This window comes from Perognathus longimembris, chromosome 2 (assembly GCF_023159225.1).
Source record: "Perognathus longimembris pacificus isolate PPM17 chromosome 2, ASM2315922v1, whole genome shotgun sequence".
Classification (NCBI taxonomy): domain Eukaryota; kingdom Metazoa; phylum Chordata; class Mammalia; order Rodentia; family Heteromyidae; genus Perognathus; species Perognathus longimembris.
In genome coordinates this window covers 89,609,612-89,624,581 of record NC_063162.1, presented here as the reverse complement: position 1 = coordinate 89,624,581, position 14,970 = coordinate 89,609,612, and the positions used below count along the sequence as shown (strand labels likewise).

The 14,970-nt window shown below is 43.4% G+C and overlaps 1 protein-coding gene across 2 annotated transcripts in view; it reads right to left on the bottom strand.

Annotated features, from left to right (window-relative positions):
* The window catches only part of Cdca7l (cell division cycle associated 7 like), a 32,758-nt gene that overhangs the window by 3,254 nt on the left and 14,534 nt on the right, over nt 1–14,970 (bottom strand). The window contains exons 2-7 of one of the 2 annotated variants that reach the window (XM_048339715.1): nt 14,334–14,474; nt 10,200–10,331; nt 3,317–3,676; nt 1,366–1,437; nt 1,104–1,274; nt 372–497 (exon numbers count right to left, since the gene is read on the bottom strand). In XM_048339715.1, the coding sequence (XP_048195672.1) occupies nt 372–497; nt 1,104–1,274; nt 1,366–1,437; nt 3,317–3,676; nt 10,200–10,331; nt 14,334–14,474 (1,002 nt within the window). Of the gene's footprint in view, nt 1–371; nt 498–1,103; nt 1,275–1,365; nt 1,438–3,316; nt 3,677–10,199; nt 10,335–14,333; nt 14,475–14,970 lie in introns of both variants that reach the window. The other variant, XM_048339713.1, reaches the window with a different exon arrangement.

Genomic DNA, 14,970 nt, shown 5'->3' with positions numbered 1-14,970 from the left:
TCCTGGCAATTCAACTATAAACATTTTAATACTACTTTGAGCTGCTCATTATTTTTCCAAAAGAAAAGAGAAGCACAAAGCCGTCCTCTAAACCACCATTTAGAAGAAATCTTAACTCATTTCCTACTAAGTCTCCTTTTTCATGGCTATTCTTACCCCTCCAGTAACTCTTTCACTATTTATGATGCAATAATAACAATTGTATACAAGCATGTTCCTCTAAACACTCCTGTACCTGCCTTCCCCCAGCCTATAGGCATGCTCAGAGAGCCCCAACACAGTTTAAAGACAATGCAGGCTTTCAATACCAATGTCTTGGACTGTCACTGGAGTCACAATCATGCAAAGTATTCATAAGGTATCTTTCTTACCAGAACTTTATCATAGACTTTATCTCGAACAGTTATGGCAACATTTTCCAAGTCCTCTTCAGTGATATCTTCCACAGGACGATAAGAAGACAGGCGACGGCGTTGTCGGTACTTCTGGCATTTTCCCTGCAAAATGAACGGAACTTGGAATTAGATCAATGGAGGGCTGTTTAAAATAGTGCATAATTAACACTACTTCTCTCCTTAGTATTGATAGAGGCACTTATTAGGCATTTGTCCTACATAAATCTTTCTTTCATGGAAGTGACACAGATATAAAGGAGGAACTTGGGCTCTGGGGTTCTGTTAATTCTATGGAGACCAGAAGCAAACCACACAACAGGCCAAGCCTACAGTGTGGAGGTGCCACGATATCTCACTGATGACTGATGGCTCATGAAATGCCCATTACTAAAGCCAAGGAGCCAGGGGAAATCCTCTACTTCCTCTCCTGCAGAATGTCAAAGCCGGCTGGAGCTATTAACAGGCCTCTAGCTTTGTTTGTACAAGGCTATGGAATCAAACCCAGGGTTTCCTGCATGCTTGAGCAGATCCTTCAGCTTAGCCCAGGGATTGTCTTAAATGTACTACCTAGGACATTACAGTCACACTTGAGAACCTGCTGGACGTGCAAGCTCTCAATGCTACCCTGCACCTATAGCCAGCACGCCTATCTCCATTTGAGAACCACTGTACACGGGCCAAGGATAATATATTTCGGTGAGAAAATACCCCACTAATAGTCTTCCTTCTTCTGAATGTGTAAAATTCTTCTGCAAATTTGGTAGTGGAGAGAGTGAATTTTTCTAGTGCAAACTTCTCTGGGGGCCGGGCACTCCGGGTTGGGTTCATGCGCCGTGTGATCTGTCCCTCTGAGAAGGCCCGCCGCACTGTTTTCTTCTTCTAAAACCAAGAACACAGACTAAAAGGGTCTGGTGACCATTCAGTTAAGTATCTGGATATGTCTGAGTTAATTAGAGGGAGTTCTACTTACAGAAGCTGAGGCCGGGGTTCGCACTGGAAACAAATCTGGCATTGAGTTCAATTCTGCCAACAACTGAGCAAGCTGGGGATGGAGGGAAAGAAAGGATCTCCCATCAATCATTGGCTATCAGGTCTACACGCTCAACCCCTGCCACAAGCCTTCTGTTTTCCTACTCAAGTACTCTCCATAAACCTTAACAGTCCTCACAGGAAAAGATTTTCTCTCCCACAGTGAGAAAGCTGGTGTCATTCATATGAGCCAAATTTATGTTTATCCCTGATCCACAGAAACAACATGACACAGTAAAGACAATTCTAGAATGTCCAATGCCAACCTCATGAGGTTCAGACTCCTGACTCAGCCACCAAATTTAGCGGTGTGACCCACAAACAAATTTACATACTTGGGTCTCAAATGTTCAGCCATTTCTAAAAAAACAAAAGGCTTAACTAGATGATTCTAATTAATGGTTAGAACTCTAAAAATCTGACTCCTGATAAAAAAATAATTCAAAATAATTTCTGAAGATGTTTTGAAATGAGCACCTAGTCATGCCAAGCTGAAAATATTAGGATTCTTTTCTAATTACGTGTTAGATTTATATAAATATATGGCTAGCACACACAAAAAAAAGTCCTAAGAAAGGATATAGATGGATATAGTTCCTATAATCCTAGATACTCCAGAGGCTGAAATCAGAGAACCAATGTTTGGAGTCAGCCTGGGCAGACAAGTCTAAGTTAGCTAGCAAAAGACCAGACTGGAGGTGTGGCCCAAGTGATAAGGAGTACCAGCTGTGAGCAAGTCTCAGTACTGGCACACACACACACACACAAAAAAATTTTTAGTCAACCACATATTGATAAAGATTATCCCAAAGTAGACATTTGATTTATCCTAAGTAACTCATTAGATACCTGACCTCAAGTATAATAACACATTATATTTTCTTAAAAGGAAAATATTAAAGAAAAAAATACTCTAAAATGAAGAAAGTGATTAGGTGGTAGAATTGTTTAAAAGTCTTAAGTTATTGACTACTTACAGAAAGAGACAAAAACAGTTGACGATTTTGCCTTCTTGCATTTTTTTCTAATAAAAGTGTTTTGGTTTTTTTGCTATTGTTTTGTTTTATTTATCTTTGTCTTAATCAAGCAGGCTCTGGCTTTTGAATATTCCTGAAAGTGACCTTATTTTTTTTGTTGTTAAATTTTTATTGTCAAACTGAGGTACAGAGAGGTCACACTTTCATATGTTAGGCATTGGATACATTTCTTGTACTGTTTGTTACCTCCTCCCTCATTCCCCCCTCCCCCCTACCCCTTTTTCCCTTCCCCCTCATGAGTTGTTCAGTTCATTTATACCAAACAGTTTTGTAAGTATTGCTTTTGTAGTCGTTTGTCTTTTTTTACCCTGTGTCTCTCGATTTTGGTATTCACTTTCTATTTCCTAGTTCTAATACCAGTACACACGGTTTCCAATGTTCTAAGATAAGATACACAGATAGTACAGGTACAACCATAGGAAGGGGATACAAGTGAATTAAAGAGATTGTTTTAATTCCTGAACCTTTCCCCATCCTTCAGATGGTGTCGTCACAGGAAAGCAGTTTCCAGACAAAAGCCACATTCCTGCTTTGCCCTTGGCGACTAGGCTTATGGTCAGCCAAGAGAGAATTTCCTCTTTGCTACTTTCTGCCTGAAGAACGCCCCTCTCCTCCCCAGTACCATGGCTGATTGCCAGTTTAACCTGACATACAGTAATTCTGTTTGGTTCCTGTCTCCTGGTAAGTGGCTTGAAACATTCCTAGAGTCTATTCCCAAACCAGAGCTAATCGTGTAATAACTGCCTTGGGTTCTAGAAAAGGCAAATGGGACCTCCAAAGGAGAGCTTCCTGAGAACAGCTTTGGGACAGGGATGCTCAGTGGCCTCTGAGCTGCACAACCCACCCAGGCCTTACCATGGCCTTGTTCTCCTTGATGTTCATGGTCCTCTTCTGCAGGGCATCCGAGCTCTCCTGGCTCTCATCCCTCATGTCATCCTCAGACTCAGAGACGGAATCGTCCCTTTCCTGTGCCGTTCTACAGTTTCTGTTTCTTCCAAGAATATTTTTACTGTCCTGTAAATGTGAGCTTGGAAAGGATAGCTCAGAAGAACCATTTTTGTCAGACTTTTTTGCCAACTTCTTGGTGGGAAACTGGAAGGCCACTCTAAGACCCAGGCTACTTCTTTGAGACCTTCTTCTTGTAGGGATGGCTTCATCCTCTTCCCCTCTTGCTTGAGATGCTTTCTCCCCCTCACTCGAATCTGATGCCATGAGCTAACAAAGGGAGAGGAAAAACATGAGGTCTATAACTGACAGAAAGGGAAAACAAAATTAACCAAACAAACAAAACACCTACAACCAAAATCAACATGCTTTCAAAACTATTATGAAGGCTGGGAGAATGTAGAGCACAGTGGTGTGCTGTGGTATCTACAAACAAAACAAAAGCATATTTTAGTTTTGTTTGGAAGAACAGAGAGTGAAAAGCTTCTGCTTGCTGTGTATTACTAGTTACCCCTGAGAAGATTTCTATTTAAACCCACAAAGCATGCTAATAAATCAATTCAAAGCTCAGGCGATCCAGCACTGAACCAGACGCCGTTCCTGCCCACTGACATGCTGCGGTGGGTGCGAGCGATATACTGACTACACCAGGCTCCTCCACAGTGGGCATGCTTCTGGTACATCGAAGCCTGATGGAAAGAGAGAAGCCAAGGGAGTGTGAGAATGAGAGAGAGAGAGAGAGATCTCCAGACAAGCCAGGGACAAGGAGAGCATCCCAGCACATCAGCTCAACCAGCAGAAACACAGCTCAGGGAAGGAGAGCCATCTTCCCCCAGTGACCATGGAGTAGGCAGAGAACCTGCCAAGGAGGTCAGTGAGAGATATCCTCAGGCCCAATGTGCCCTCAGTTTGGAACGGCTCCCTGGCTACCCAGACAGTGCTCCAGGTTGCTGCAGAGTACCAGTCAGACAAGACTGCACAAAAAAGCCTCACCTCACAATTTTGTATCTGTGTGTGTATGCCATGCCAGTCTTGGAACTTGAACTCAGGGCCTGGGCACATTCCCTGGGCTTTTTTTTTTTTTCAGCTTATGGCTAATATTTTACCACTTGAGACATAGCTCCACTTCTGGCTTTTTGGTGGTTAATTGGAGATAAAAGTCTCAAGGACTTCCCCACCCAGGCTAGATTTGAACTACAATCCTCATATCTCAGTCTCCGGAGTAGCTAGGATTATAGATGTGAACCACAGCACCCAGCTAACCCACATTTTTTTAAACTACACATAGTACAGGTCTCAATGAGAAAGCCTTGGTTTTACAAGTGGGTGCTGTGGCAGGGTGCTATCATCCAGGTGACAGAGGTGATTGAGATTCAACAGAGACTCTGAGAAACTAAGACAGGCTTCAGTATCTCCCATTAAGGATACATCTCCTGGCATCCTTCATGGAACACAGGTGAGAAAACTAACCCTGGGAACCACTGCTCAGAATGCTGAACACAGGCAGACACGAGTAGAACAGCAACAGGCTGGACTCAGCTACAGACTGGTAAGTGGCTAGAAACATTCCTAGAGTCTATTCCCAAACCAGAGCTAATCGTGTAATAACTAATTTTGGTGTAGCCACCAAAATTCTAGTTGGACTCATTGTGAGGGAGGGGGGAAAAAGGCAGCTGACTGCCAGCTCCAATGTGCCTACACCTTACCAAGTAGAGAAATAAGAATGTACTGGAGGGCTGGAAATATGGCCTAGTGGCAAGAGTGCTTGCTTTGTATACATGAAGCCCTGGGTTCAATTCACTAGCACCACATGTATAGAAAACGGCCAGAAGTGGCGCTGTGGCTCAAGTGGTAGAGTGCTAGCCTTGAGCAAAAAGAAGCCAGGGGCAGTGCTCAAGCCCTGAGTCCAAGGCTCAGGACTGGCAAAAAAAATTTTTTTTTTTTTTTTACTGGAGTCAGATAGCAGTTTAGCGGTTTCTTCTGTGTGACTCCATGTGTAAGCGTTGAGATCACAAAGTTGACCACAGGACAGCTTAAAATGCACAGAGAAACCATAAAAAGTGACAGTCCAGAGAAAAATTGAAACAGTCCAACCCAAGCTCCAGTGGTGGGTAGGCACAGGCACACAAAAGGGCAGCTCAAAGCCATAGGCACAGGTAGGGCCCTCAGCCCAGAGACCAGCAGCCCTTGCTGCGTGAGAAACCATTAGCTCCACCGTGGAGAATCAGTGACAGTGACTCCTGCCTGCCAAGCCAGCACTGAAGAAGAAAGGCACCTGTTGATCCCAGAATCTCCAAATGTTCTAATAGGCCAGCACCATCCAGAGGGCATCTATAGTTTGAGACTGGGCTACTTCAAGAACCTGAAAACAAGGACCTGTCACAAGGTGGGGAGCCTGGGAACTTGCCACCACAGGGCCTGGTGGAAGATGGCCATGTTCATGCAGAGGGAGCAAAGTGGAAGCCTGAGAGATCAGGGTCTATGAAGGACTCAGTAAACAGTACCCTTCCCTCAGTGGTGAGGAGCATCACCCATGGATTACGACAGAAATTGAGAGCTGAGCTCAGAACTGGCAGATGACTGAAGTCCACAACCTTCTCCCTCCAGCAGGGTAGTTTACCCCGGCCAGGGTCTGAAAGCCCTGGGACTGACAGGCAGTGTGCCAGTGGGCTTCTCCAGCCTCTCCTCATCCAGTGTGGAGCTCAGGGCAGTTTCCTAGCTCCACTCTCCATCACTCTTGGGGACATCCCCCAGCTTGGAAGTGTTCTACCCCTGGGTGTGCAAACTGGGGACCAAAGGTTTGGGGGATGAATGGGAATCTGCCCAGCTCACAGACCTCAAAGTTTGCTGGGGACTGCAGCAGCTCCCAGTAAGGACACAGGGATGTTTCTAAAGAAGCGAAGGCAGCCCTGGTGGACAGGATGCCTTGCCCTGCCTGGCCCGCCACCCTTCTTCTGGATGAAGGACTCCAGACACAGCACATCAGGCTCCTGCTACCACACAGACTTGGCAAGCTCCAGTGTTAAAGAGGGCTGGGAGGGAGCTTTGCTACTTCTTGGTCTTTTTGTTGCTTCCCCCCCCCCCATTATAATTTACTATTGTTTCTACATTATTTCCTTTTTAATTCTTTTAAATTCCTTCCTACCTTTACCTAACTGCATTTACTTACTTCATTGTCAGCTGTTTTTATAGCTTATCTTTTTCTTTTTCCCACTTTTATTGAACCTTACTACTCTCTCCCCTCACCCTGTGCCCTCTCCTTTATTGCCTTTTATCATTATAATTACTTTTACACACTTTCATTTCATAGTTTATTCTACCTTTCACTGTTAGTGGTGTGGTCCTTGTCTTTAGCCTGTTCTTCATTCTTTCCCCTCTGGTTTGCTTTGGGGGACTTGCTGTGAGTGGTTTGTTAGAGACTGAGCCGGTGTGCTGTCATGACCCCACAGCAATACCCCACCCATAGGAATCCAGAAGAGACATTCTTCAGCAGCAAAACACAACACAGAAGCATAAGAAATATGAAAAGGCAACATGACTCCTCCAAAAGTCTTTAATTCTTCAATAATTGAATCCAAGGATAAGAAAATGGTTGAAATGCCAAAGAGTTCAAAGGTCTATTAGCAAAAATGATTGATGAGGTGGGCACCGGCAGCTCATACCTCCTAGCTACTCAAGAGGCTCAGATCTGAGAATCACAGTTTGAAGCCAATCCAGGCAGAAAAATCCCCAAGGCTCTTACCTTCAACTAACCACCAAAAATCTGGAAGCAGAAGTCTTAAGCAAAACAGCTAAGGGACAGCACTCAGGCCCTCAGTTCAATACCAGCACACACATGCACACACATACATACTCATCAATGAACTCAAAGATGACTCAGATAAACAGGAAAATTATCCCAGTTCAAGACTTAGACAAAAAGAATCCAACCAAGAAAGACTGAAAAACAAAACAGAAATATGGCAATGAAAAGCTCTTACTGAGCACTTTTTTAGGGGTTGGCAATGTGGCTTAGTGGTAGCATACTTGCCTAGAATTCATGAAGCCCTGGGTTTGATTCCTCAGCACCACATAAACAGAAATGGCTGGAAGTGTCGTTGTGGTTCAAGTGGCAGAATGCTAACCTTGAGGAAAAAAGGAAGCCAGGGACAGTGCTCCCACCCAGAGTTCAAGCCTCAGGGTTGGCAAAAAAAAAAGAAAAAGAAAAGCTCAATAAACAAAACTCATTGGAAAATAGCATCAGAACCCAGCAGAAAAAGAATCTCAGAGACTAAAGATAAATGAGGAAATTATGACAAAGTGAGGGAAAGAAAACAATGACTACAAATACTGAAAATTTCTGGATAAACGAACAAAACTTATGAATCTGTGTATAGGGAAGTGACAGGCTGAAAGCTTAGAAAACCTATTCAATTATAGCAAAAAGAAATATATGTCTTGAGAGAAAGAAATGCATATCCAAATACAAGTTGCATTTAGAACCCAAATAGATATGGCCAGAAAAAAAATCAAGAGTGCAATGCAAAGAGAGAATACTGAAAAAGCTGTAAGAGAAGGCAACCTCTAACAAAGAAAAAACTCCAGAATAACTGACCTCTCAGGAGAAACTCTAAAGGCCAGGAGAGCCCGCACTGCTGTATTTTAAGCCTTAAAGCAAAATAACTGCCAGCCACAACTACTATATCTAGCAAAGCTATCCTTTAAAACTGAAGGAGAAACAAAGGTCTCTCATGATAAACATAAACTAAAGCTAGTATGACTGCTAAGCCAGTACTGCAGACAATACAGAAATGCTGTTCCCAGAAGAGGGAGAGACACCAAGCTGCAGAACTAAGAAAAGAATTTATCTTAGATGACTAGATAAATGATAATCAAATATTATTAACTCAGCCAGCAAACTCCTAAAATGGTGAAGGGAGAAACTATATACTTTTCAATAATAACTCTAAATGTGGGCTGGGCATAATTGAGGATGCATATAATTCTACCTGCATATGAGGCAGACATCAGGACTGTCAGTTCAAGGCCAGTCTGGGAAATTTAACATGACATTTAACACTAAAATTAGCATTCTATCTAAAAAAATAAGTCATCTGCATATGAAGTATACCTACAAAGCCAGTTACAGAGGAGGTGGATGGAGATGGGGAGATTAAGTCTAAGATTAGCCTCAGACAAAAATGTGACCCTATTGGGGGTGGGGGGGGATGCTTGGAATGTGGCTCAAGTAGTAGAGTCCTTGCCTAGCAGGCATAAGGTCCTCAGCTCAATTCTAGAACTGTTAACATGTACTCCAAGAAACACAAGAGTCATAACTGAAGACACAAAAACAAAGAATAGTCTCAGCAAGGCACAATTACTTTGGTGTAGAAGTAATTATTTCTGCACTATCAGCAGAAATCTCAGCAAGCAAGCACACAGAGCAGGCGGGCTGCTCCCTTTTTATCCCTAATGCAGCAGGCCCTGCCCCTCTGCTAGAGGAGACAAGCTTTGTTCATAATCTGCTCACAATTGGTTGGCTCAAAGAGGGCAAAACTTTTTTTTAAAAACAGAATGTGGCTTAATTAATAATATAGGATGTCATAACAGGAACAGGAATAGGATGTAACTGAAACCTAATGAGTTTATAATAGGATGTTTTGACAGGAATAGGATGTAACTAAAATTTAATGAGCTTGCAATAGAATGTCTTAACAGAAACAGAATAGGATGCAACAAAAACTTAATCAACATGAGACAAGCCACCTGGCCAAAACAGAAACTTTTCAGAAAAAGGATTTTTACAGAAATTGACAGAAAGAATGCAACCTACACTTTGATAAAATGCTTTTCTCATAGTACCATAAAAACATATATATATAATCATAATTCTCTGATAAAAAGACACAAACTGGATGAGTAGATTATAGAATAAAATCCGATTATGCCTTGTCTCCAAGTAATTCTCTTCACTAGCAAAAACATTTTGAGAAGTAGAAGGATACAAAGCAAATGATACTAAGCAAACTTGAAACACACAGGACCTGAACAAGGATGTAAATGATTTACACATGAGTAATGAGACAAACATTAACAGTCTCCCATGGGGGGCGGGGAGGGAAATGGGGAAGGAAGAGGAGGCATGGGGGAAAGGGGGACGACATAGGACAGATTGACTGATGACTACCAGACCTAAGAAGTAATATCAGCTGGCCCCTAGCAGCTGACACCTGTAATCCTAGCCACTCTGAGATCCAGTTCAAAGCCAGCCAGAAATTAAGAAATTAATTACCAGAAATTAAGGTTGTAGAAGCTTAAGACACCAGAAATAAACTGTTCTGCCAGGACCTGAAAGGCACCTTGGCTTTGTCCCCACAAAGACAAAGGGAAGACACAGATTGTCTCTGAGAGAAACGAATGGTGGACCGGGGATCGATTGATCCTGGTGTAGTGACTTTTAGGTTAATTCGTTTGGATGATAAATAGAAAAAAAAGTGAAACTTTTTTCTAAGTGATTTTGGGGTTTTTGGTGCCTGTCTAAAGGCTCAAACTCAGGGCCTAGGCACTGTTTCTGAACATTCTTGTTCAAGGATAGTTAGTGCTCTAACATTTAAGCAAGCCACAGCCCCACCTCTAACTTTTTTGATCATTAGAGATTAGAATCTCACACTTTCCTGCCTAGACTGGCTTTGAATCATGTGATCATCAGATCTCGGCCTCCTGAGTAGGTGAAATGACTTGTGCCCAGTAAAACTACTGCTCAGAAACAGTACTAACAACTCTGTGACCCTTCATTTTGTGCTGTTGTTATTACCTTGGCTTCTGAGGTGCTGGTCACGGTCAGCTCGCTCTGTGTAAATCCCTCGAAATCCTCAGAGTCGGTGTCCTCAAAAAAAATCCTCCGCAGCTCTTCTGTGAAATACTTGGAATGGAAACTTCGCACATCCTGCTGAAGTAAGAACACACATGTGAAAATAAACTGTACAACTTATGGGTTGGGGACAGGAGGGGAAAACTGGGAGAGAGTAAGGGAAGGTGTGACATTGTGGGGAAGGAAAAACCGTGCAGTGCAGGCACCAGTGGCTCACCCCTTAATCCTAGCTTTACAAGAGGCTGAGATATGAGAACTGTAGTTCGTAGCCATCCCAATCAGGAAAGTCTGTGAGACTCTTATCTCCAATTAACCAGCAAAAAAAAAAAAAAAGCTAGAAGTGGAGCTGTGGCTCTAATGCTACCCTTGAGCAAAACAGCTCAAGGACAGCCCTGAGTTCAAGCCCTAGGATTGGCCAAAAAAAAAAAAAAAAAAAAAAAAGAGAAAACCATAAACAGACACGTAAGCCAGATGTAATGGTGCTGGCTGTAATACAATCCTTGGGAGGCTAAGAGACTGAAGAATCTCAAGTTTGAGGCCAGCCTAGACTATACAAAAAGACCCAGTCATAAGAATGAAACAAACAAAACACCAACTACCACATTACAGACACCAGAAACAGAAGAGGACACCAGGATGGAGAAATACTGTTCAAGACTAGAAATACTGTTCAAGACTAGAAGTCTGCCAGAGACAATGAAAGTGTTCTACAACTGAACCATGCACTTAAATGGTTAAGATGGCAAATGCTGTCTAAAATATTTTACCACAATAAGCGCCCCGACACACACATCTGCTCACAAATGCACACACACACACACACACATCTTAATGTTGTGGTCTTACTGACTGCTGGCATGCTGGTGGTATGATATGTGTTACTGGGATTCAGTGTTCTGCAAACCCTAGACAGAGGCGAGAAACTGGTCAGCTCACACACACCTACCTTCCTCCCACCTGGGCCGCAGCACCTGCTTGGGACTGAGCACATTTCTCTTTCATACCCTTCTCACCCCTCTGCCCATGGTAGGGAGACTGGACTTTCTCCATTACCAATGGCCATGGGGACTGATGGAAAGATGCCAATCCCCTCACCCCCAAAGCCAGAAGGTGGGCAAACATGGGTGGGAAGCCTATAAACAGAGGGAAAGATGTTATGTAAACAACTCTTCAAAAATGAAGCTGGGAGTGGCTGGGGCAGGAGGACCCAAGTTCAAGAGCAGCCTGATAAAGGTAAAAGATCTTGTCTCAGAAACAAAATATAATGAAAGGGCTGGGGTATGGTTCAGGTGGGACAAAACTTGTCCAGACTTTGCAGGATCTGGATTCGATAGAAACACACACACACACACACACACACACACACACACACACACACACGACTTTTTCCCAATGACCTTTTCTTCCTCTTAAAATACAAGAGGAAATCTAGCTGTCTGACTAGCATGTGTGACAAAAAGAAAAGACGGGAAAAAAATGACAGACCCAAAGAGAAACTCCCCCATCCAGGGGACCCCTAACAGCACAGTCCTCCAACAGGGCTCAAGTCTGTGTTCCAGTTTCCTCCCACCCAGGATGGGGCAATAACCACTCAGAACTCCGCTCAGAACATTTGCTTGCAACCCTATTTCCCCCTGCCTTTCCTGACTTTAATTATACATTCCTTCAAACTCTGATATCTCCAGGGGGCGGGGGGATGGGGGGGAGAGGCATAGATATAACAGACGAGTGGAAAAATAACTAGCGTTTTTTTAAAAAGTGCCTACAGCTAGCATTCTTTAGGCTTAAAAATGTCTCCTATGAATTATTATGGGTAATTGGAGTGAGTTTCCTCAGAGCTAAATTACTTTGTTCCTTTGTTGATAGCTGTGGTGCAGCTGCTTGAGAAAAAAATACCCCTACGGAAGGGCAGTTTCTTTGGTGACATTCAAATTGTGTTTAAGGGGACCAGAGTCAGCCACACACTCTGTGTGCAATCTCAAGAAGCTTCTGTTGGCTGGTTAAATGATCACAAATGTGTGGGGTGGGACAAGCAGCATGCCAGGGCTGCTCATTATGAGCATGAGTGGCACACAGCTGGCTGCTGAGGAGCACAGAGGGTGCATGAGTGCAGGCAACAGGTTCCTGGAGCCCAACGCACCCCTGCGGGCTGTGTTAGGGCAGAAATGTCTGTGGGTAAATTCCATTAAATATTCCAAAGTTGCTCCCAGAGCTTGAAGAGAATAGGACAAGATTTGGAACAGCCAAGTCCCAACTTTCCAACTTCTGGTATTTCCTTAACCTTTGGGACACTCTCATAGGGCAGTGGGCAGCTCGGAAATCTTTGATGACCATTCTTGATGGCATTGATTACATGACTTAGCTGCAACCTTAGACTGAAATACAGCAATTCTGCCTTATTTGAGGATCTATTGCATGAGGTTTTGACCAAGAGCAGTCAAACAAATAAAATAATAAACAAGTAGCAAACAAACTAGGCATGGTAGCTCAGGACAATAATCTTAGCTACTTGGGTTGTAGACACTGGGAAGATCATAGGTCGAGGCCAGCCCAGGCAAAAAGTTCATGAGACCCCATCTAAACCAATAAAGACCTGGGCAGAGTGCATCTTGCCTATCATCCCAGCTTCCCAGGAGTATAAATGGAAAGATCACAGTTCAGGTAGGCTCAAGCAAAAATAGCTAATGGAAGCACAAAGAGTCGTGGGGCATAGCTCAAGTGTGCTTTCCTAGCATGTGCTAGGCCCTGAGTTTTAAGTCCAAGAGCCACCAAAATAGAAATAATTACAAAAACAAAAATTGCAAATCCACTTGGTATAGATGAGCTCACAGTCAGTCAGTTCCCCAGTTGTGACTGGTTGGGTGTAAAGTGTTGTATGCTCTGCTAAGTGCTTCCCTGATCTTAATTTTGTGCAAACATAGTATGCCCCCCAAAACGTAGGTAGTGTCCCCAAAGCATAGAAAAAAATGAATGTGCTTAACTGAAGCCATCAGGTGAATGCTTGAGATCTACTGAAATTTAGGCAGCATGTATTTAGTGGAAGTTGGGTGGAATTATGGGAAAAATGAATGGAACATCCACAGCACAGCACTGGACTGGACTCTGTGCTCCATGTATCCCAGGCACTCAGGTTTTCCTCACCAGTGGTCATGGAACCATGTCCCAGAAATAGACCACAGACCAAGAGTGCACACTAAGATCAGGGTAACAGTTGCAAACAGGACAACTCATGAGATCACTAGGAATGAAAATATCTAAGGACAACATCTAAATCTGCATTTAGAAGACTCAGGAGTGGAAAGAGGTAGTCAAAAATGCTGTGAAAATACCAAGTCAGACAAGGACCACAGAGATTGGGGAGGCCTGAGACCTCAGCACAGCTCGGAGGACAGACATACACAGACATCTTTGTAAATCAGCAGGCTCCCTTGCACACCTCACTAACATTATACCTACAGCCTTCAAGGAGAAGCAATGATGGAAAGGAGAATGAGGCATTCGAGTTTCATACACACAAAAAAAGCCACCGGCCATTCTAAGGCACAATATGAACCCACAGGCACACAACGCTCAGAGAACTCAACTTGTGTAGCTTCCAAGCAAAGTAATTAAAGAAAGAATAATGTTCTCCCCAGCAAATGCAGCAATGAGGTACAGCTAGAAGCTCCCTGCAGGACCACAGTGAGGCAATTGTCTCATATTAACAGCACATTTCGTGCTCGGGGCGCTGTGGGTACGCAGAGCTGGGCTGGTCCTCCCTCCACTGCGTGGGAGGACTCTGAATACAGCCTCGCCACAGGTGCCTGCCCTGGAGGGAGCCAAGAAAATGGATTTGATCATGTGAGGTCCCTTTATTTAAAAGTATATATTCTGCATATGGCCAGGATTAAAATAGGAAATGGGAACACTTGACTCTTTCTGAAAATCAGAAGGTAAACGCTTATAAAATATAAGGCTTGCCAACTAACTGATACTACCTTTCTCAGACCACATTAAAAAAAAAAAAAAAAAAGAACATCCAGTGAAGACACAGGGCTTCCAGATGAACACACCTGGCCAGAGAGGGAGTGGACCTACCTGTTTCCCCAACTCCAGAGAGTTAAAACTATCACAGCTCTCCTCTGATGACAGTGTTTCCATGGGAACATCATCTCGGAAACCCATAAAGTCTTCATCATCACTGGGGGCGTTGAAGATGTCAGCCACTTCTTTAGGGATCTGTTGAGGATGCAGAAGAAGGTTAAAACCCAGACTATTGAAATGGCTGGGGGGAAATTCTCTAATAGAGAAATAGGAAATTAGCATCCTATGACTTTATCATTGTTACCCAGAAAGCCCCAGGAACCTCAGAGCTTCAGCTGACATCTTAGGACCAAAAAAAAAAAGAAAAACCGAGTGGAAGATTTATTTCAACTTCAGCTATATGCCCTACTTTATAGCAAATGTCAAGGCCATGACTACAAAGAAGGCTATATGATCTCTTCACACCCATCCAAAAGGCACCGTTGCTCAGAAGCCAATGAGCTCTATTTCCTTGAGTAGACCGATTTATCCTTAAATGGCATTCATGTAAAAAAGATCCTATCAGTGTTACTAGCTCTCCTGATCCTTTCCTTCTTGCTTGCCCTTCTTGACGACTGTTGTCACGCTGATTCAAGACATGACAGTTCACACAGAGGCTTTCCCTCTTGCCTATGCTAGAAATCAATTTCAG